Source organism: Desmodus rotundus, chromosome 5 (assembly GCF_022682495.2).
Source record: "Desmodus rotundus isolate HL8 chromosome 5, HLdesRot8A.1, whole genome shotgun sequence".
Taxonomy (NCBI): Eukaryota; Metazoa; Chordata; class Mammalia; order Chiroptera; family Phyllostomidae; genus Desmodus; species Desmodus rotundus.
This window is the reverse complement of record NC_071391.1, coordinates 126657488-126679721: the sequence shown is the minus strand read 5'-3', so window position 1 is coordinate 126679721 and position 22234 is coordinate 126657488. Positions and strand designations below refer to the sequence as shown.

General features: G+C 42.4%; 1 protein-coding gene across 1 annotated transcript in view; it reads right to left on the bottom strand.

Annotated features, from left to right (window-relative positions):
• PPP1R21 (protein phosphatase 1 regulatory subunit 21) overlaps positions 1-7550 on the bottom strand; it is a 61066-nt gene extending 53516 nt beyond the window's left edge. Inside the window, exon 1 of the mRNA XM_024552830.4 lies at positions 7382-7550. Coding sequence (XP_024408598.2) covers positions 7382-7438 — 57 coding nt within the window. The 5' untranslated portion in view covers positions 7439-7550. The remainder of the gene's footprint in view (positions 1-7381) is intronic.
• Between the last annotated feature and the right edge of the window lie 14684 nt (positions 7551-22234).

Below are 22234 nucleotides of genomic sequence, written 5' to 3'. Positions count from 1 at the left end.
TCTTTTTAAAAAAAGTAGTACAAACATTAAACTCTCTAGAACAGGAATTGGCAAACTAAGAGCCATGGACGAAACTGGCCTGCAACCTGTTTAACAGTTTGACTGGAACACAGCCACTCTCATTAGTTACATATTGTCTATAGCTGCTTTGGAGCTGCAATGACAGAGACAAGCAGTTAAAAACTGTACGGCCCCGAGCCTAAAATATGTACTATTAGGCTCTTTACAGAAAAAGTTGGGGGACCTCTGCTCTAAAAGTTCAGAAGAAAGAAATAACACTTTAATGTTGACTTCTGTTGTGTAATATTTTACTTTTTAAGCAACATCAGCATACTCTTGGATAATGTGTTACCTACATAGCAACATTCAATAAGAACATTCAAACCCATCTAGCCAAAAGGCAGCAATGCTACTTGGGTATCTAGGTCTCACTTCATACCCCTGTCCTAACGTTGATCTACGATGTCTTCTTGGAGTGGTTTTTAGAAGCTCCTAGTGACTGCTTCAAAAAATACAGATAAAACTTGAAATCTGCTAAACTGTAAATTTTCTGTAGGACCTACAGCAATAAAAAAAAAAAAGAATGTCAACTTTCATTTTTAAGGCACATTTAAAAGCTACCTGTAGCAAATTGAACGGTCTACTTTGTTAAAAAGGAAAAACAAACTTTCAAATTACTGTTGTTTGGAATTTAATCTGATTATAATGAAAAATGATTTGGATTTTTCTTTTGAAGATATTGTTTGCTAAATTAGTAACAATTCGAACAGAGTTTCAGTAAAACTGTGTGATAGAAAATGCAGCTTTCAGAAATACTTATTTAAAAATACCTTTATTATTCAGTAGGTGGAAAAGGGTGACATAGGATACTCCATTGCCACGTTAATTACACTGTGGCACGTGGCATTTTCCTGCCTTTCAACAGCACACTGGTGCATCACTGAACCAGCAGCTTGTCCAATGCTGACACTGCTGTGACCAGCCTGGTCTTTTACAGTCTGTTTTTCCTCAGCAGCATTCACTATCGTAGGGAGGCAAATGCATATATTCCTGGTTTAGAAATAGATAGAAGATGACCAAATGGTCCCTAATGCCTCTGAGACGAGCATGGAGACTCCAGTGCACATGGATGTAACTGAAGTCTCCGTTACGACAGGAAAACGCTCCAGGAGATGATATTGTGTGGTTCCAGCCGCTGTGCACCAAGCTCCTCCACTCCATTCAGTAGAGGGACAGTACCTCTGAATCCCAACTCTCAAGCCCTCTTAGTCCTTTGACACCTCATTTTTCATGGTCTTGTAATTTTCGGATTAACTTTACCTTTACTCTGAAAGCACAGCCCTTCCTCTTTTTGACCAACCACATCCCAACTGTTGTTTGATGAGCTTATTTCCTACCTCTGGTCCTACCTCTTCCCTAGGTTTTTTCCTGACCACTCCCTGTGGTCCCCCTACGGTCCACAGTGAGCTTGCACCCTCAGTTCCCTTGGCACTTACTAGTATAGTAACAAGACACCTCTTATTAAACTGTTCGCTTTTAATTTTACTTTTAAAGTAGTAAATTTTACATTTATTAAGTCATGTATGATCTATGATTAATTTATGATTTCCCTATTCATCTCCCATCTGCCAACTAAACTGTCCTTCATGGTAGAGACTATAGCATAATTCCTTGTGTCTTTTGCCAACAATGAAAGACCAATCCTATGGATAGAGAAGGCACTCAATGAATTTTTAGAAAATCAACTTAAATACACTATGCAAAAGGTGTTTAAATGTAATGCACTACATACCTGTAAGAGACTGTCCTTACTGTAACAGTCCCTAAGACCCTTCTCCAAATGATTTGAACATCCTGGTCCTACAGGACACCATGCATCCCCAAGTCCTAACCAATGACCAATGCCCCAACCTGTTCTATGTTTCTGGAACACTCCAGCCTCAGTCAGGCTTATCACAAAGCTGTTTCTCCAAGTTCAGAGTGTAGTGGTCAGCCCACTATGATCTCTCTCTTGCCACCTGGACAATCTGTGGTGGGATAATTGGCCCAAGATTAGGGATTTACTACCTTCAATCACAAACTGTTGGAAGAGTGTGTGGGGAAGGAGAGATGAATCGTCCGTATGCATTTCCTCATCTAATCCTCAGCAGTCTTCTGTGTTAGAACTACTCCACATAGTACTTTCATACAATGGACGTTTTGAGATGTGTACATGTTTTACAGCTCTGTGAAACCCATCTTTAAACATACAGCTTTTTTCATTACAAATCAGTGTGTGCGACAGACAACCTGGAGCCATTCCTAAGCTTCACCGAAACCCCGGCTTGCAGCTTCAGGACACTGGAGTCATCTGCAGACCCCAGCTACAGTATCTCTGGCCTCGATGACCCCTAAAATCCCTCTAGATCTAACATTTTAAGTATTCCAAAGTGTTGGGAATACCACTTAGTCTTTCTACCTCCTCACTTGTTCCTTCCCCTGGAAGGGAATAAAGTATCGGTGGCTGGGTAGTCTGTGTACTAGTGGCTGCGGTTATTTGGTCACTGAGGCAGGGGAAAAACACCTTCTCCTCTCAGACCTGCCCTCGAGTAGAACCCTTTCTCCAGCTCCTGCTACCATGTGGGGTTCGTTACAAAACACCCAACCCCAACCCTTGCAGTCTAGCTGCCCCATCAGTCACTGAATGGGTAAGTCAAGTGAGTTAAAGAGAAGAATAAGACAACCCTTGCCTTTCTAAAGCCTTGCTATTCAAAGTGTGGTCCGTGGACAGCTGCAACAGCATCCCTGGGAGCAGAATCAGAGGCCCCACCCCAGACCTACCAAACCAGAATCTGCAGTTTAACAAGGTCCGCAGATGAGTCACACGGACATTTACATCAGTGATGCACTGGTCTAAGGGCTAAGCTAGCACTGTCCAACACGTCCCTCCTTAAATTATTTGAAATGAAATAAAATCTAAAATAGAGTTCTTCGATGGCACTCGCTGCTGCATTTCAAGTGCTCAACAGCCTCACGTGGCTCGTGGTTCCCTGCTGGACAGCACAGATACAGAACATCTTCATCCTCATGCAACGTTCCAACTTCAGCAGTCAACCCTGCACATCAGGGTAAAAATTTAAAAATAATAATATAATAACCCTGTTTCTCTTACAGGAGGGGCGATTAATCAGGTTTCCAGACCCCACTATCTGGAAAGCAAACACACCGAATCACAACTGACCTTTTCCCAACATCAGTAGCTCTATACTAAGAGCATACATCTGACACGTTCCCAAATGCAATATCCTTCGTAACTGAGAGAAGCATCAATTGCAAAATAAACTGTTAGAGAAGTAATTGATGCTTGGTTTTCCCATTGGTTGTTATTGCCTCAAAAAGAGTTTTTAAAAGATTATCTTCGAGCAAAAGCTCCTATACTGATATCATTCCTAGAGCAACAGTTCTCAAACTCTGATGAACACCCAAATCACCGGAGAGGTTTGTTGTACTACACGGACTGCTGGGTTTCACCGCCAGTTTTAGTTTCAGTAAGTCCAGGGTGGACCCAAGAATTTGTGTTTCCAGCCCATGATGCTGACCCAGGGGCAGCACTTTGAGAACCAAGGACCCAGTTAGAACTTGCAACTACACATACAACACGGTGCCAGGCAAGAATGGGGGAGCCCCTGCAGAAAGCCGGCTGAAACCAAACAAGCCAGGACTGCGTGCACTTAGCCTCTCTTCTCCATGATGAGATGTGCCAGAGCCTCAGAAGCAGAGCAGGCCACGAAAGAAACAAGAAACGCTCTTTGAGTCTTCAACAGTATAGTAACTGAGGCCTTGATCAGCTTCCCCTCACACCTCAAAGGGGTAGCTTCCATCTATTAACTATTAACTTCATGAACCTCTGAAAATCAGCTTCTACACACCTTTCTCCTCCTCCAAACCCTATCAAACCTGAAATTTTAAAAGCCTCCAGTGATGTCCTCTTAATTGCCCCCAACCACCAGTCTTACTCTCCACTTTCACTTCATGTTTTGGCAACTTGCCTGCCTCAGCAATTTTCACCTGCTTTGGCCTCCATGGGTCATCTTTTACCTAACTAAACTCTCAGTGTGTTTAATGCGAGCTCCTCAGACTTTTTGCCTTCTCAAGAGGAAAGGCGATTATGACCAGGGTTCTTAAGCAAGCAATGGGCTCCTTCCTGGGACACAGGCTAAGATCTGATTTATATAAGAACGAGAGGAGCCCTCACCAATGTGGCTCAGTTGGTTGGAGCACAGCCCCGTGCGCCAAAAGGTTAGCGGTTCAATTCCCAGTCGGTGCTTGCAGGTTCCATCCCTGGTCAGGGTGCATATGGGAGGCAACCAATCAATGTTTTTCTCTCATATCAAGGTTTTTCTCTCTCTCTCTCTCTCTCTCTCTTTCTCTCTCTCTTCCCTACCCTTCCTCTCTCTCTGAAGTCAATAAACATTTTAAAAAATTTTCTTTTTAAAGAATGAAAAGATTCTATAAATGTTCTTAGTATAGGAATCATGTTTGTTCCTCTCTTGATATGTAAGCCTCCTTATACCGATTATAAAGGGAAATGTTTTTTTCTTTGTATCGTAACTGGATTTCCACAACAGCACACAATTTCTCCATCAAGTAAAGTAATCAAAAGGTAGACTACTCCTTCCACAGAATCAGAGCTGAAGGTGGCATAGATCTTACCTAGAAAATGCTTGACATTAGAATTGCCAAGAAATAAAAAGCACATGAGACCCTGGCCAGGCAGCTCAGTTGGCTGGAGTGTCATCCCAATATGCCAAGGTCGTGGGTTTGATCCCCAGTCAAGGCACATACTGGACTCAACCAATGAATGCACAAATAAAGTGAAACAATGAATCAATGTTTCTCTCTCTCTTCCCCCCTCTCTAAAATCAATAAATAAAAATTTTTTTTAAAAAAGCACAAGAAATCTTTTGCCCAATCTCTGTTCTCTTGTGGTCTGAGGTTTCCATCACGTTAAAATTAAAAGGATGAAAAGTGGTCTGGCCCAACAGGAAAGAATAAACTCTGTCTGGCAGATCTGTTACCGTCTGCTTAGCCTCTCCTCCTCTGGTCATGTCCTTCCCACAAATGTTTCCCAGAGAGTCTCCCTAAAGTATTCTACCCTGATTCTCTCTCAAAGTTCAACTATCATCTTTACGGTAATTATTCCAAAAGTTCTTGCTGTTGTCCTGACTTTTAAACAGTCCATCTTCACTAGAAGTTTTCAGCAATCACCCAACATCAATCACCTCAAGCTATTACTTTGTGAATAATTTTAACATGACTTTGAACCTCAAAATTCTATGATTGCGTCTAAACTTTAATTCACCCGTTCACTTCAAATTGGCTTGCCTTTCTGCCCACCCTCCGTTGTCAGTGGCAGTCATCTCAAAACTTCAAGGTTAACTCTGTCTTCTTCCCTCACTCACCATGTCCCACAGAATGAATGAGATAAAAGGATGACTATCTCATATATTCCATATATCTGTCATAAGTGTAGTACTATGCAAAAAGCAGACACTCAGCCAAGAAGTAAGCTAAAATGTATCTTTTAACCATAATTCCTAAATCTAGGGCTCTTCTCCATCTCACTGTCACTATCTTTATTTAACCCTGTTATTCTTCCCCAAACTAGTCCAACAACCTATAGTCTGGTCTTCTTTTCACCACTCTTTCCCTACTTAAACCCATCCTCCAAATAGTTACCAGTTTCCTTCCTAAAAGTAATGTTACACCCCTGTCTAAAAACCTTTGATGTTTCTCCATCACTCAAAAACTAAAGTTCAAATTTCTTATTTGACAACCACAACCCCTCATGATTAGGTCCAAATTACCTCTCCAACCATATTTCAACACTTCTCATAGTGTATTATAATTATGAACAACGTTTGAACATTCTATTAAGTGGATCTCCTTTAGCTGGAACTCTGCCTCATTCGACCAACTCTGGCAGACTGTTTTCAGGGGGCACATAACAAATAATCTGTTGAACAAAAAAATTTAAATATCCCCTCAAAACCCCAAAGTATTTCAAAGTCTGTATTACTTTCTTTAGATTCTTCACTTTTTCAATAATACAGTCACCACTCAAAACATTTTTGGAACTTCCCTTTGCCACTTGGAATTGCCTTCTGAGCTTGCTTACTTTCTGGAGAACATTAGTCCCCTTACTTTATACTCTTGAAATGTTTTCACACCAAAATAGTAGAGCCAAGTTTGTGTACTCCTGCCATTCCCCACCCACCCCGCTTCAGCACAGATTTGTTCCAACTTGGCCCTTTCAAACAACAAAATACTCCTTCAAAGGATGAAAGCTGTCACCACTGACATTGTGTCACAGGCTCTTAGGACAATTTCAAATGGAAATGCAAGAAGCCATGCCAATGGCAGCACCGCTGGAGTGTAGTATCTCAAAAGGCTCCCATTCCATAGTGAAAAGACTAACGTGCATGTTTAGACATGGGTTTTATTTTTTCATTTCACCTTACTAAACATTTGTTAAATGAAATCATAAAAAATGTCTCAGTTTCTCCAAATTGTAAAAAGGGGGCTAAGTTTTTCCACTGCCCCCATGAATGCCACTGCCACTGAAAACTAAGGCTAATGACTGATAAATCGACTTTCATAGTTGTAAGATTCCGCTTTCATAACTTCATTAGGATATTTCTTAAGACAGAAACACCCTCCCCAGAAGCAGCCCTTTTCAAAGGTAAGGGTTCCATCATTTAAAAGACTAATACTATAAATACGACAAACAAGCCTAATTTAATATGTACTGAACACCTGCTGGGTGCCCTGCCCCACTCCAGGTGACCCAGGGAAAAGATAGAGAATGGCACAAGCGTAGGATTCAAGCTTTCAAAATCATTTCCAGACATCTTGCTTATCCCTGAACACATCGTAACCACCACGCCTGGTGAAGCAGTTTACACCCATGACTCTAATTACCCTTTCGAATTGAATGGGAGCGGATAAATCTCTTTATGTTAATACCATCCCTGTGGGAAGGAAGGAGTCTTGATCTTCTCCATCACTGGGCTGGGAAAATTGAGGAAACAGCAGCCACCCGGCCAGCACAGAGGCAGAGGCCAGGATTTCTGACATCCCAGTTCCACGCCCGCTAGTTCAGTGAGAAGGAAGAATCAAACTCCTGCTCCTTCCCGCAGAAACGCACACGAACCCAGACACCGCCCGGCTGCATCTCTAGGGTGCTGCAGGTGGAAGATCGGTAATCGTGGGCAGGGGAGGCGAAGGAGAGAGGTGGAGTGCCCTCGCGTGCTCCCTCCGTGGTACCCCACCGTCCCGACAAGTCAAGGCAACCCGAGGCCGCAGGGCCGGGGACCCCCTAATCCCCGCCCATGATGGGTACCTTCGAGTACTCCTGAGCCAGCTTCTGGTACTTCCCCTGCAACTCTGCCGAGGCCATGGCCTCTCCCGCCCCTTCCAGGCCAGGCTGCCCAGGCCGTTCAGCCCCGCCCCCCGCCCCCAACCCCAGACACGCTCCCCGATACGGCTCAGCCAGCGCCTGCCCGCTTCGCCACCGCTGCTGCCGCCGCGCCTCCTCCTCCACTTCCGGGTTCGCCCAGGGGAGGAGCGACTGCCGGAGGCGGGGCGACGTCTGAACGTCACCGCTCCACCCTCCTGCGCCCAAGCACGTGCGCGCGCAGCCTCGCTGGCTCGCCTGGGTTGAGTATCTGGGAGCAGAGGACGCCATCTTGACGCATGGTCCAAGATGGCAACTTGGAATGGAGAAGGAGGGTCAAGAGGGGAAGAGAATGAGTCCACCGAACGGGCGGGAAACCGAGGAAAGGGGCGGTGGTTGCGAAGAGGCGAGGACCGGAAGAAACATTCTAAGTGTAGAAAGAATTCTGGCCCTCGTGCTCTCCCTCCCCCTCTGGTTCCCATGGCAACCGTCTGGCATTTGATGGTTCCATCTTTCAGAACGTACACGCAGAGAAAGACCTATGTCTTTCCGCTATTTCTTTATCCGGATGTGGTAGCAGCACTGGCCATGCCCTGAATTGTAAACTCTCAGACCTCCCCTGAATGTATAACACTGCTCCACACCACACAAACCTTTATTGTTTTATATTTTGACGTTGAGATTTCTTTGTGTTCTTTCTCCACCCAGTCCATTCGCTGCCCCTACACGCAAAACACATCAGAGCCTTTTTCAGTGGATTGGTTAAAAAGACATTAGAAATTTTCAGGAACGATAACCTGCTACGCATGCAAATAGGGTAGATGTTGACAAAAAACTGGAGAATTGAAACAAAAAGTATTTTACCTGAGATATCTTATACCACTTTTATTTAACAGCCTGCCTCTATTCATTTATTAAATAAGTTTTGAGGACCTATTATATGTTAGATGTTCTTGACATTGCACTTACTGCTACACAGAAATGTTCATTGGTAGAGGAATGAAATAAATTCAGAGTATACGTTTGCCATAAATTACAACACGGCAGTTAAAACTAATGACTTACAATAGATCTGCATATATCAACATGATAAAGCACTATGTTTAACCTCAAATTGCAGTATACAATAGCATGGAAAAATACATTTAAAAAGCACAAAGCAGTATTTGTTAATGAAAACAGAAACGTACAAAAATAGAAAAACAAGAACTGTCAAATTCTGGATAGTGGCTTCCTCTAGTAAGAAAAGGAGAAAGAGGATGAAACAGGAGAACAAAGGAGCATTAACTGTTATTTTTATTTAATTTTTAAATTAAATAGAATGTTAAAATTTATTATCTAGGTAACAGGTACAGGGATGATAGTTACATCGGTAATTTAGAATGCTTGCAATTTACCATGATTTAAAAAACTATTTGTGCTCTCCCAGTTTCTTGTTTGGCTATGAATATGCCTGGGATTTTATAGTGAAAGGCTGAACCTGTAAGTACTTTTCAGCCACTGTAATATGTAAAAGGGTGACAAACTTTTAATGTGTTGTTTATATTTTTCAATTTAATAGCCATGTGCTATTGTTCAGCAAACTTTAAAAACAACAATTTTATTACTACTCCTGCTACTACTACTATTATTATTATTAGTTTTCCATCGCACCACCAAGCAATTAAATTAAATACTGTACATGTCTTTCTGTGGTTTGTAATGGAATGGAATGTCCAATCATTTAAAAATAAAATGCCATCTCAGAAATGACATTCCAAAGAAAGAATGTGCAACTTTGGCTATAAGGGCCAAAATTTTACTGAATTTCAGTAAATTTCCCAATTTTACTGAATTGGGAAATTTATTTTCCATTGCTTAATTGGTGATTCTGTCAGATACATTGTCTCAAATCCCAATTGATAAGTCTGAATACATTAAAGTTAAGACTCTTTTCCTCAAAAACACCACTGAGTGAAAGGCGAGCCACAGCGTGGGAGATGCTTGCAACATATATATCCAACGGAGGCCTCATCCAAGTACATAAGGAGCTCTTGCAAATCAGTAAGGAGAAAAGCAGGCAACCAAATAGAAAAGTGGACAAGAAACTTCACAGGCATTTCACAAAAGAAGATATAGAAACAGTCATGAAATGTACAAAAGGGCGTTCAGTTTCATTAGTAACCAGAGGAAGTGAAATTAAAACCACAGTGAGATACCATGCACACCATACAAACGGCAGAAATTCAAAAGACTGACGAGAGTTAGGATGTGGAACGAGAAAAACTCTCGTAAAACGTTGATAGGAATATAAAGTGGAACAATCATTTAGAAAAAATATTTGATGGGGGGGTGGGATGGGTGGAGGAGGGCAAAGGGGTAAAAATTGGGACAACTGTAATAGAATGACAATTTTAAAAAATCGTAAAAAGAAAAGAATTTGGTATTATTGACTCACCTGAAAACATATATATTCATCATAGTAAACAGCAATTTTTAAAAAACTGAAATATAGCTACAGTTAACTATTAGGTAAATCTGAAAACATAATTCAGAACAAAAGAAGCCATACCCCAAAACAATTATATTGTATGATTTCATTTGTATAACATTCAAAAAAGGGCATGACTCAACTACAGGGTTCAGGGATCCATGCTTGGGTAATAAAACTAGAAAGAAAAATAAGCAAATGCAAACCATGAAAGTCAGGAGCTTGATTACTTTTTGGAGGGAAGAAGGAGGTAACTATTGGGCTTCAGAGGTGTTGGCAATGTTCTAATTCTGTGTGATAGTTACACAGGTGTTAACTTTGTGATAATTCCTCATGAGATACATTTTTGTTTTGTGCACTTCTTTGTATGGGTGTTACATCTCACAATAACAAATTTTTTTTTAAAACCTTGATTGTCTCATATGCTTTCCATCAATAGTTCCCAACCGATAAGTGGTGTAAATTAAGGTGGCTTGGAGTTACTGTAAATATGCAAGTTCTGTGATGATCATTAAAGCATTTAAAAACATACTGCCTTAGGATTTTCTTTTTCAGCTGCAGGTGTCAGACACTGACACTAGATTTCACCCAAAGGAGGAAATTTACTAAAAGGATGTATGGGTAGATCTCAGAACAATAGGAGAAAAGAGAAGTTTGCAGGACCTCAAGAACAACTTAGACCAGGGACCATAATGCTTCTGCAACTTCCATCCTCTCTGTCTATGCAGCTTCCTGCTGCTGGGCTACCTGTGCTTCTGCTGGGTTGCAAGCATAGCGGCCCTCCAGTCCTTGTCTCACAACTTTCCCTCCAGAGATGAACTAGGTTGCTCAGTTTCAGTTTGCAAAAACACAAGGAAGTTCTCTGCTGGCCCACCTTGGGTGAGGTACATCCCTGGGTCAGTCAGCTCTAACATGAGGTCTCAGTCACATCAGACAGGCAGGTCAGCTGGGAAAATCCCTAGGCGATGAATAAACCAAGAGAGACTACACTTCCCTCAAATGCAGACTTCTGTGGCAGGTTAAGCAAGGGACCATCACTGGAGAGGCCGTGAGGCCCAGAAACCTGCTTGATGCAGATCTGGGATCCTGTGCCCTGACCTCAAAGGCACAGTACCCTCTCCACATTCCCAGAAGTGATCTTGGAGGTGAGAGGGAGAGGACAACACTCAGAACGAAGGAGCATTTTGTGAAAGGAGGGACTGTTGTACACTAAAAGAAAACTGGTTTGACTGAAAGGACTGGGAAGGTATTAACCAATGAATTTCCTCTTCCAATGGAGAGGAGATTGTGGAAGACCAGATCTGTCATAGAAAAAGAAAAGGCTTGCAGGAACCTAACCTTTTATTTTCCCCAGGAGAAAGGTTATTCAGTAATTCAGTGTTTGTGGTGATTTTGTAGAACACAACTACTGCAAATAACGGGAATCAAAAATATATAACTAGATAACAGTGCGGAACTTCCCTTGGTCGTACAAACAGTGATCAGCTGTGCCACTGGGTTACTTAGATGACATTGTCAGTCTCTGAGTGAGCGTTGTTTCTTGGTACAGTAGAGATGTGTTTTCCATGTTTGTATACATCGGAAAATCAAGAACTTCCTTCAAGCTTCAAAGCTCTATTTTCTGAAATCATAGTCTACTCCATAATAACCTGTGGGTATGTAGTAGATACCGCAGTGACGTCGAAAGACCAGCAAGCCCCACCAGCATCTGCCCTGGTGGTCATTGTGGTAACTAAGTTACGGTTTTCTCTGGCCTGGTTTCACAACCCTCGAGGCTGGTCACCACTCCTGATTACTGAGATAATGGACAGCAGTGTTTATATAAGAAAAGGATTAAAGAAGGCAACTTGTGGGCCTCATATTATGACAAATTGTCCTTGTTGTTATTTATATTTTTAATCCAGTGGGAAACGCCTATCACTGTACTATGAAATTAAAATAACATGGGGGGGTGGGGCGCAGGGAGAAAACACTTCCCTTCAAATGATTTTCTCTTGATGAGCAGCTAGCTCCAAAATTCAGGTTTTGTAATGAGTAGTCAGGAAAAATCTGTAGATTTTCATCTGTAGAATTTGAGGAACTCTACACTAAAAATAGAAATTCTAGACTTTGAGGTTTTGCAACTCCTTCCTTTGGCCATGCCCTCAAGCTTTGCCTGTCTCCATCTCAGCAAGAAAGAAGAATAGACCAGGCACAGAGCCCTGACATACCTTGTCCAGAGTCACATGGCAGACAACGGCAGAAGCAAAACTAGAACCCAGGTCCTTTGCCTCTACTGCAGACTGTATTTTCTCTGTTAAGTGCCACTTGTGGGAAACCTTGGCCATTCAGCTTAAATGATCAGAAGGTGAATGAACCCTAGATTAGGAGGGAGGATGCCAAGGGGTGGATTATACAGCGTGATATTTGTTGGGACTTGGTCCTTCATGAAGTAGATAACAGTAGAGCTGTTTAGGAGAAAGGGGCAGAAGTAACATGCTAATATTGATCATCTTGATAACCTATTGGAAGTTAATCTTGATAACCTATTACACTTTGATATTGAAGAGTTGTGTTTTCTGAAGCATGGAGCCTTCTCTTTTCTCCATTCTCCTGCCTGTGAATCCTGATTTGCCCTTCCTGTTGGAGAGCTGGCCCGCTGTAAAACAGAGGATGCGTCCTGAGGAACAATGGGTGATAAAACTAGATATGGGAAGACAGGATGTACTGGCTTTTTTATTTTCATAGTTCATATTTTATTGTACTTTTTTTCATCACCATTTATCCCCCTTATACTCTCTTCCACCTCCACCCCCTCCCCATCAGCAGGCTGTTGACACTGTTGTCTGGTCCATGAGTTCTTTTCTTTTTTGCTCAATCCCCCCACCCTCCACTCCCAAGAATGCACTGGCTTTTAAGTCTGGCCTTTTGGCAGGGGGTGGGGAGAAGTAGAAGAGGTGGAAAGTAAAGATTTAACTTTCACATTTCTGGAAGTCCACTGTGAATTCTACAATGTGGGCATCCTCAGTGTGTGGGGCAGGCAGGGCAGGGAGGGAAATGCCTAACATAAAATTTACCATTTTTACCTGGCTGGTGTGACTCAATGGATTGAGTGCTGGCTGGCAAACCAAAGGGTTAGCGGTTCGATTCCCCATCAGGGCACGTGCCTGGGTTGCAGGCCAGGTCCCCTGCAGGGGTGCGCAAGAGGCAACCACACATTGATGTTTCTCTCCCTCTCTTTCTTTCTCCCTTCCCCTCTCTCTAAAAATAAGTAAATAAAACCTTTTTAAAAATATACCATTTTTTCCAGTGTCATTAAGCAGATGAACACCGTTGTGCAACAATCACCACCATCTACCTGTAGAACTTTTTCAAGTTTTCGAACTGAAACTCCCTATTATTAAGTACTTACTCTTTATTCCCGTCTCTTCCCAGCCCCTGGCAACTATCATTCTGTTTTCTATTTCTATCAATTTGACTACTTTAGTATCTCATATAAGCAGAATCATACAATCTTTGCCCGTTTGTGCTTGGCTTATTTCATTTAGCATAACATCTTCAAGTTTCCTCCATGTCATATCAGAATTTCATTAAATTTTAAAGCTGAATAATACACCACATTTTATTTATTCATTCACGCATAAATAGACATTTTTTAAAAACAATAGTCATCCTAATGGGTGCAAAGTACTATCTCATTGTGGTTCTGATTTGCGTTTCCCTAATGACTTGCAATGTTGAACATCCTCTCATGTGCTTATTGGCGTCCTTAATTTCTAAAAATGCTTTACCACTACCCATTGTTTACTTGCTTTCTCTATGGCAAATTTCACCACCTTATTCCTTGCCAGTATCACACAGAGGGGCAGAGAAAGGGCACAGGCCTCTGACTCTGTAAGAGGACAGGCTTTTATCGTCTTTCTCTACAGCTCTACAAATGGTACCCATCTTCAGGCTTCACCTGAGGCAACAGGTCTACCGAAGAATGGACTCCTGTCTTCCATGAGTCCAGGCAGCTCTCCTTCTTGCCACAGATTGCTAGCTTCGTAGGTTAAAAACAGCTTCTTAGTTCCATAGGAAAACACCTGGGCCGTTTACCTTTCCCACACTCTGCTTCCCTTGTTGTGATTTTCAATCAGCTTCCCCTGCACGCCTCTGTCTCCGAGCACACCCCTTCTCTTGCTCATTTTAAAGGGCTTCCCTACTCCACACCATCTGACAAGTACTTTTTTACATTAATTCCTTCTTTTCTCTCTGTTATCCTTTTTTGATGTCATTCAGCATTTAAAAAATCTGAACTGTTACTGATAGTTATTTTCTTTAAATTGTGAAGAATTTTTAAAAACATATTTAGGCAATATTTAGTCATGTGCTCTTAACTAAACTGCAAAATCTTTAGGGTGAGAACTGTGTCTTATTCAGCCCTTTAAAGCAAAAACCATTTGAAGCCAGTAGATAAGGGGATGGATGATGGGGAAGTTTGCACTGCAGGGGACAAGGCTGCCACCACCTGGGTCCACAGATCAGTCTCAGCATCCTAACTAAGAGGGGCAACCCTGCAACATGTGCTTTCCCCTGAGATGTAGGATAAACCGCACAGCACCATGTCTGAAGCATTCTTGTCAAAGCATTTAAAATGAATCGCATCCAGATTTTAGATCCAACTAGTTTATAGGAAACCCAGGGTTAAAAGCACAAGTTAAGAGACACCACAAGGAAGCCGGTGGACATATGCAGAATGCAGAACTACTGGACAACTGGAAAAGTGGAAGAGCAGGGAGTGCTTATAAGAGGCTTGGGGTTTTCTTACAAAGTTAAACATACACACTCACTGTGAACAGTTATTTTATTCCAGGGTATTTACCCAACAGACATGAAAACATATGTCCACGTAATAATTATTTAAAAAATAATCATGGCAGCTTTTTTCATAATACTCCAAATTGGAAACAATTCAGAAGTCCAACAACAGAACTGTACATAAGCAAGTTTTGATACATACATACAATGGGATGCCATTCAATAAAAGGAACATACAAAAATGGGGACAGACCTCCTCAAAAACACTGTGCTGAGCACAAGAAGCTTATTCACAAAAAGGAACATACTATATGTTTCCATTTCGTATGAAATTCTGGGACAGGCAAAACTTATCCACGGTGAAAGAAACCAGAGCAGCGGTTGGGGTGGAGGGTGAGCAGACAGTGAAGGCACAGGAGGAAAGTTTCTGATGTGATGGGAACGTTCTCTATGTTGATAAGGGTGCAGGTTACCTGGTGTATGCTTTGATCAAAACTCACCAAACTGTATCCTTAATACCTGCACATTTCACTATACAGGGTGGGGTAAAAATAGGCTTTCGGTTCATATAGAAAGTAATACAATAATGAATAAGTAATAATATAATAATAAACTCTGTGTTTTGCGTACTCACAACTGCAAACCTACTTTTGGCCCACACTGTGTATAAGGATAAGTTAATTAAGAGGAAAGGAGGAAAAGGAGAGAGATGGAGATAGATGCCTCCAAGGGATTATACATTTTTAGATGTGATAATGATATGTGGTTATAAAAAATACGCAGTTTTTAGAAATGCATTCTTAACTACAGTACAGTATTTAGGGCAAAGTGACATAATGTCTGGGCTATAAAATTTAAGGGAAAAAGCAACTAAAAATTAATGGTATATATAAAGCAGGAGTGACAAAATCTTGATAACTCCAGGACCTGGGTGGTGAGTATATGGGAATTTATATGTTTCACCTGTTTTTGTGTATATTTGGAAACTTTTGTAATAAAAAAATTGAACTGTCCTATATGAACATAGAGATAATATAATACCCATAATGTAAAAGCAAACAGTATATGGAAACTCTCAAAGTTATGTTCTCTTTCCTCATCAGACCAAAAATCAATTCTCCCTGTTTTTTCTCTGTTTTGGCAGATTTTTCACTGTTGATTAAATTCACACATTCCCAGATCATGATTACTAATGGATTATACTAATCAATTTAATTTCACATTTCAACCAACAAATATTTATTGAGAAAGAACCATTAATGTGCCCCGCTGAGAACGTTCCAAAAACACCACCTATTCTCAATTATCCTCCCACCCAGAGGAATCGCTCACTCAGCTGAACGGTTCTTTCTACCCTGCATAGTTTCCTGTTACCAGCAGGGGGCGCGCCCTCACCGAATTTGCTTTCAGAAAAGATTAAAAAATCAGACCAACAGCCTGAGTAACTGGTTACCTCTTGGTGCTCTCATGACTAGTGTTTGTGATTGTTTAGGCACGTCTCTGGTGACCTCATCCCACTACACTTGAGTCTTTTTAAGGAAACAATTAGCCTGTTTGAACAGAACAGGTAAGGCAAATTAGTAACTGGAAAATTACTAAGTCGTTCTACAAGGCCTGTTGGGACATCCTGTATCTCCTTGAGGCTTAGAGTTTGGGCGTGGACCCTCCTTCCTTACCTGACTGAAGAGAAAGGAGCGAGTCACTCCTCCCTGCCGGGTGCAGCCCCTTTTTCTGTCCTGTGCAGGCAGAGCAGGAGTGGAGCAGCCCTTCCTGGACCTGCGCTTCTCTGCGACAGAAGTGGGGCCCTCCATTGACCGGCTCTGGGGCCCCAAGATGCACTTTCAGAAGCCTCTGTGGTGAAGGCTGCGGAGAGGTGGGGACTGCTCCAAACTGCCATGTGCTCAGCGAACCCCAGGAGCTGATTCTCCCCGGCCTTCTGGCTGCATTTGGCCGTGTGCTGAGGGACCAGTGGGTTCCAGGCCATGTTCCTGTTCATGAGCAATGCTTCAGAAGACACAGGGCTTGGGAGAGAGGATGACAAAAGGAGGAATGTCTCTTATTCTCTCTGATCCTGCTACTCACTGCACAAGGAAAACCTTCAGTGAGAGTAGGAAACTTTTTTTAATTTAACTTTAGAGAGCGGGGACACTCTGATGTCTCCCTGTGGCTTTCAGGGTAAGGAACAGATCCTTGTCATGGCCCACCAGGTCTGCACAATCAGCCCCTCCTACTTCCTCCGTCTCATCCTGACCACTCTCCCCACGTTCCCTGCAGTCCAGGCAGCTCGGCCTCTCAGTTCCTGGGCTGCGCCCTGCCTGCCAGTACGTTGCTTCCTCTGCCTGACACTCCGCCCTGCCCATGTCTCCTCTACTCTCCCAGCTGACTGCCTCTGGGAAGAATTCTTCCTGGACCTGAGATTTTCCCATAAAGCTTTGCCACAAACCATAATCTCATGCCTCTGATTCCCCCACTGGACTCTAAGCAACTTTTTGAAAAATTAAAAACACTTCACACACATCTCTACCCCAGTGGCGAACCAGTAAGTGAAGATATGAAAGGTTTCTACCCACCCCTTACCCCAAAGCCCCCAAGGAGACACGGAAACAATCTAAGTGTCCATCATCAGATGAACGAAGATGTGATAACACAGACACACACACGTGCACACACAATGAGGTACCATTCAGCCCTAAGAAGGGAAATCCTGCCTTTATGACAGCATGGATGGACCTTGAAGGCATTATACTAAGTTAAATAAATCAGAGAAAGACGAATACTGTAAGATTTCACTTATAGGTAGAATCTAACTTTAAAAAAAATCAAACTCATAGAAAAAAGAAATTTAATTTGTAGTTATCAAAGGTAAGGGGTGGGGGTAGGGGAACTGGATGAAGGTTATCAAAAAATACAAGCTTCCATTTACAAAATAAGTGCGAGGGATGTAACATAGAACATGATGACTATAGTCACATTGTCATATAGTAAATTTGAAATTTGTTAAGAGAGTATATCTTAAAAGTTCTTACCACAAGGAAGAAAAATTTTTTGTATCTCTATGAGATGATAGAAGTTAACAAAACTTTTGTGGTAACAATTTTATATTATATGTAAGTCAAATCATTATGCTATGTACCCTCCAAGGCCATGGTGGTCTGGTAAATTGGGTCTCAAAAAAAGAAGTGTTGCTATTTTATCATTTGCCAATTTCTGGGGTGTAAACACTCCTACCTATTCCAAGCTCCCCATGTGGCTGGGGTTATGCGTAATGCCCACATCTTCTAACTTAAGTAACACTTCAGTTAAGGTGTGTGTGATGTAATGAGAAAGGACTAGGTCGGTACTTGGTGACTGGCACAACACAAGCCAAGTAAAGCCCAAATTTGTCTCTTACCGAAGCTTTATGGGACCTTCCCAAGATGCTACTTTTTATAGCCTCATAAACCCCCTGGTCTCAGACCCTGGTCTATCTATCCTGGAGGATGACTCTTGCTGTCCTTCAAATCATTTCCCACCCCACAAATGGCTGCTCTTCTTCTCCAAGTCCAGGACATACATGTACTGTTCCACACAGTCTTCCACACAGTCCCAGAGAGAGTCCCATGGAGTCTAGATGGATCATGAAGTCCACACCCCACCTATACCACAGTCTCCAGTTATCACTCAAGTGAAGTCTAGAGTTGTACTTCATACTTGTAAGGTTTGTTTCCCCAGTGAGCCTGGAAACGTGAGTTCAGGGGACACCAGAGCTGGACTCTCAGAGGCTCTAAGGGATATTTGAAGTTCTCAGATAATGACCCAAACCCCCAAAACAAAAAAGAGATGACCACCTTTCATGCTAAGACTCTAAAGAGAATATTCATCCATTTCCTTTAGAATTGGACTCTTTGTAAGAGAGTTGGACCAAAATAGCGTGTGTGTATGTGTATATGCCTGTTTGTAGGTGTGTGTCTATTTTTGAGGATATAAACATATATGACCATCATTTACTAGATGCCTCTGGGCACCAAGAACTTGATATTCTCATTGAATCCTCACTGCAGCCCAGTGAGGAAAATGTTCCAATGGAATCTGATTAATAAGTCTGCTACAAGCTAGTCGTGGGAATGACATGCGACTTTTTGATTCGTTTTCTCTTAGGAAATGTTCAACGATTTTTGCAGCTAAGTCAAATTTTTCCACCTTGCCACTTTTATGAGATAATACTGTGCTGTAATTCACACTAAGCTCTGCATGATAACCAAGCTTAATAAGAAAAATACAGATGCATTGCTGCATTGAAACATTTTTAATGACTGATAATATTAGCTATGAACAGCTCTAAGTCAAAAGAGGTTACGAAATGAAAGTGTTCACTTGAGTAACTGTAGATCATGAAAAACAAATCTTGAGCAAAAAGCAAAAAAAATAATAACACCGTCCGTGTTAAATGGGTACGGGCCAGTTTTGGTGACTTGTCCTAAGTTTTCCTGTAAGAACACATGTTACTGAATGTCTCAGTTGCTACAGTGACACTCAGGGAGGCAAAGAGACTTGCCCAGGGTCACACAAGCTTGGTCTCCGGACTCCCTTTGTCTACCCGCTGCAGGACAGAGAAAGTCGTGCAGGAAACACAGCATCTCTGCCCTCTGCGTGGGCACGAGCTGGGGCCTGGGCTCCTTGCAGTCAGGTTGGAAATCCCCAGGAAACAGTCATCATAAACCAACCCTAAGCCAGGAGCAAATGAGGATGAATCTTTCCAAAGGAGCCGTTGTTCTGGAGCTCACTGACCCTCACTTCCTTTCTGGACCTGAGCACATTTCCCAGCTGATTCCAAAATGTAGCTGGAAAAGGGCCCCTGGCAGTTACAGGATGGTCATCAGGCAAACACTTCACTTCCCACATCCCCAGAAATGATGACACCTTCACTGGTGTTTGGTTTCTGTTGTCCTGGCAACGGCCATCTCCAAGCAGTCCTTCTCCCCTGCATCTCTTAAAGATAGGCAAAGGGCTGGGGATGGGGGTTGACCAAGATATTTCCTAACCCGAAGTGGAAGTTGCTTGAGATTTATCTGGGGAGAAGGTGAAGATTTAAAACACCCTGCCAGGATTGTTTATATTTGTTTGTTTTACACCCATCTCACCCCCACAGGGATTCAAGGAAGCAGGCATAGCTCCTGGCAGAGTTCTACCCACGGAGTGGGCATTCAAGCAATGTCTGTGGATTGGATGGAATGGAGTGACATGATTATAACAGGGTTGTAACATTTTCCCCCTCAATTGTTTTAGAGATGAGGAAACAGACAGAAAGAGGTTAAATTCCTAGCCCAAAGTCACAAAGCAGCTTAACCACTGAGCCCAGCCCCGGAGCCCCAGACCGTCACCTGCTCCAGCTATCTTTCCAGGAGGATCCCACACGCCTGCGGGTGTGCACAGGGTTCTCCATCCCCACGCTTTGCTGGGCAGGGCTCCATAAGGGACACTGCCTCTTTGTGTCACCCTCCTTGGCACAGGATGAAATCAGGTGGTCCCCATTCTTCCTGTTCCACTCTGCCAAATCTATCTGAACACATTTCCTGTGCACAGAGCCAGCTTGCCAATTATCTGCTCCAATTAAAGAGTGTGAGATGTGGTTAATTCAGTCACTCCAGTGGGGTGACCAAGGCAAACAGTGGGCTGGCCATGCTGCAGGTCCCCTTGGTAGCCTGGGCTGTGCTGTTTCCCCTGGCACTCTTCCCCCACCCCCAGATGGCCACGGCGGTTCCTTCACCTCCCTTCTCCTTCCTGAGCCCCTGGAGTCCCAGAACTGCTCCTTGCTCTGCCTCCCCTCTATCAACAGACCATTCTGCCCTAATTCTGTGTCCTCCGATAAAATAATGTACAGAGTTGTCAGTGGTAGATGACGGACTAATACTCAAATCTCTCAGAGATAATTAGTTCTCAAATGACATTGCACAAGGCATCTTCCGCATTGATGCCCAAAGCCAGGCTTGCCACAAATAAATGTAAACACCACGCCTGTTTTGCTTTCACAGGCAGACCCCAGACACTCAGCTCTCCATTGCCAGGCCTTTCTGCCTCTCAGCACCAAAGCAGAGAGGCAGACAAAGGCTGAGTGTAAGTCCAATCAGTTAGGACAATGGGCACTGTCAAGACAAATGCTCACCCTCCTCCCCCCTTTTTAGAACAAATATCATGGTACTATGATGAAATATATGGATAATAAGCCTACACATACATACCTTCTCAAAAAGAACATCAGCATAGTGTCTGTAAAAAGTCAAAGTAGAAATAAAAGGAAGGTAGTTTATTATAAAGTATCATTACATAGGTATTAATAAAGTATAATAAACTATTAATACATATGTATTTCAGTATGAAAATGCTTGGGTCCAACTACCTTAGCAAATAAAATGAAGGAGCCAAATGCTGTAGTTATCATACATTCACCATGAGCGGGACAGCTAGAAACATAGGTCAATACAGGTGTGTTATATTGCATATAATCAGTGTTACCGTTGGTGATGTAATTTTGTGAATGCCGAACAAATCTTAGTAAGTTCCCAAAACCAAAGTACAAGATTTCTTTGTTTTACATGGCAGTTGTAATCCTGGAAAACTGTTTATATGTTAGGTTCAAGACACAGGTAATTATAAACATTTTATTGTTTTATTAAATAAATCTGCATGAACATCTGGAATAGGACATCTGAGGCTCTTGTCTACTAAATACAAGTAGTGCTCCCATTTATTGTGGCAACAAAAAACACAACCCCCTACCCCCAAAGAAGAATTTCCAAAATGCTCCCAGATGGAAATACTGTGCCCTTAATCCCACAGAAAGTCATTCCATTAACAATCACCTTCAGCCTCTACTAAAAGAGTCCTCAAATGACAAGAATGACAAGATAGCTTACACAAGATAAGGGTTTGTTTTCCTCTCAGGTAAAATAAATATGGAAGCAGGCAGTCCTGGGCTAGTTTGTCCAAGGCTCCTATCTTTTCTGCTGTAACATTCCTAGTATGGATTTCCATCCTCAAGTTCATGGTCACAAAATGGCTGCTGGAACTCCAGCTATTGTGTCTGTGATTTAGGTAAGAAGAAAGAAGGGTGGAAGTCAGAAAGAATAAACAAATAAGGCTCCTTTAAGAACTTCCTTTATATCTCATTGGCTATGTAACTTTAGTTAGATGCTTTGCTGTCTCTAATAACAGTGGGTTCTCTAGTGAAGAAGCAGAGTGAATGGACATTGAGTAGGCAGCCAGCCATCTCCACCACACTGTTTCACCTACTGCAATGCTTAGCGAACCTGCTGAAGTCCAAATGCAGATTCAACACACAGGTCCTAAGAGAAGTACACAGCCTTTTGGTTGCTTGGCTCAGGGCCTCTAGTTCATATGGGCTTGGATTTTTGTCTGCCATTTCATGCCAGAGAGCAGAGTGCAGCCTCATCATGATGATCTGTTCTGACTAGATCCTGGTGCTGAACAAATCTGGGTCAGCCGACCCATCTGAGAACAGACAGACACAATCCTAAATCTACCTGAGCTTCTAGTGTGAGAGATCAAGACCA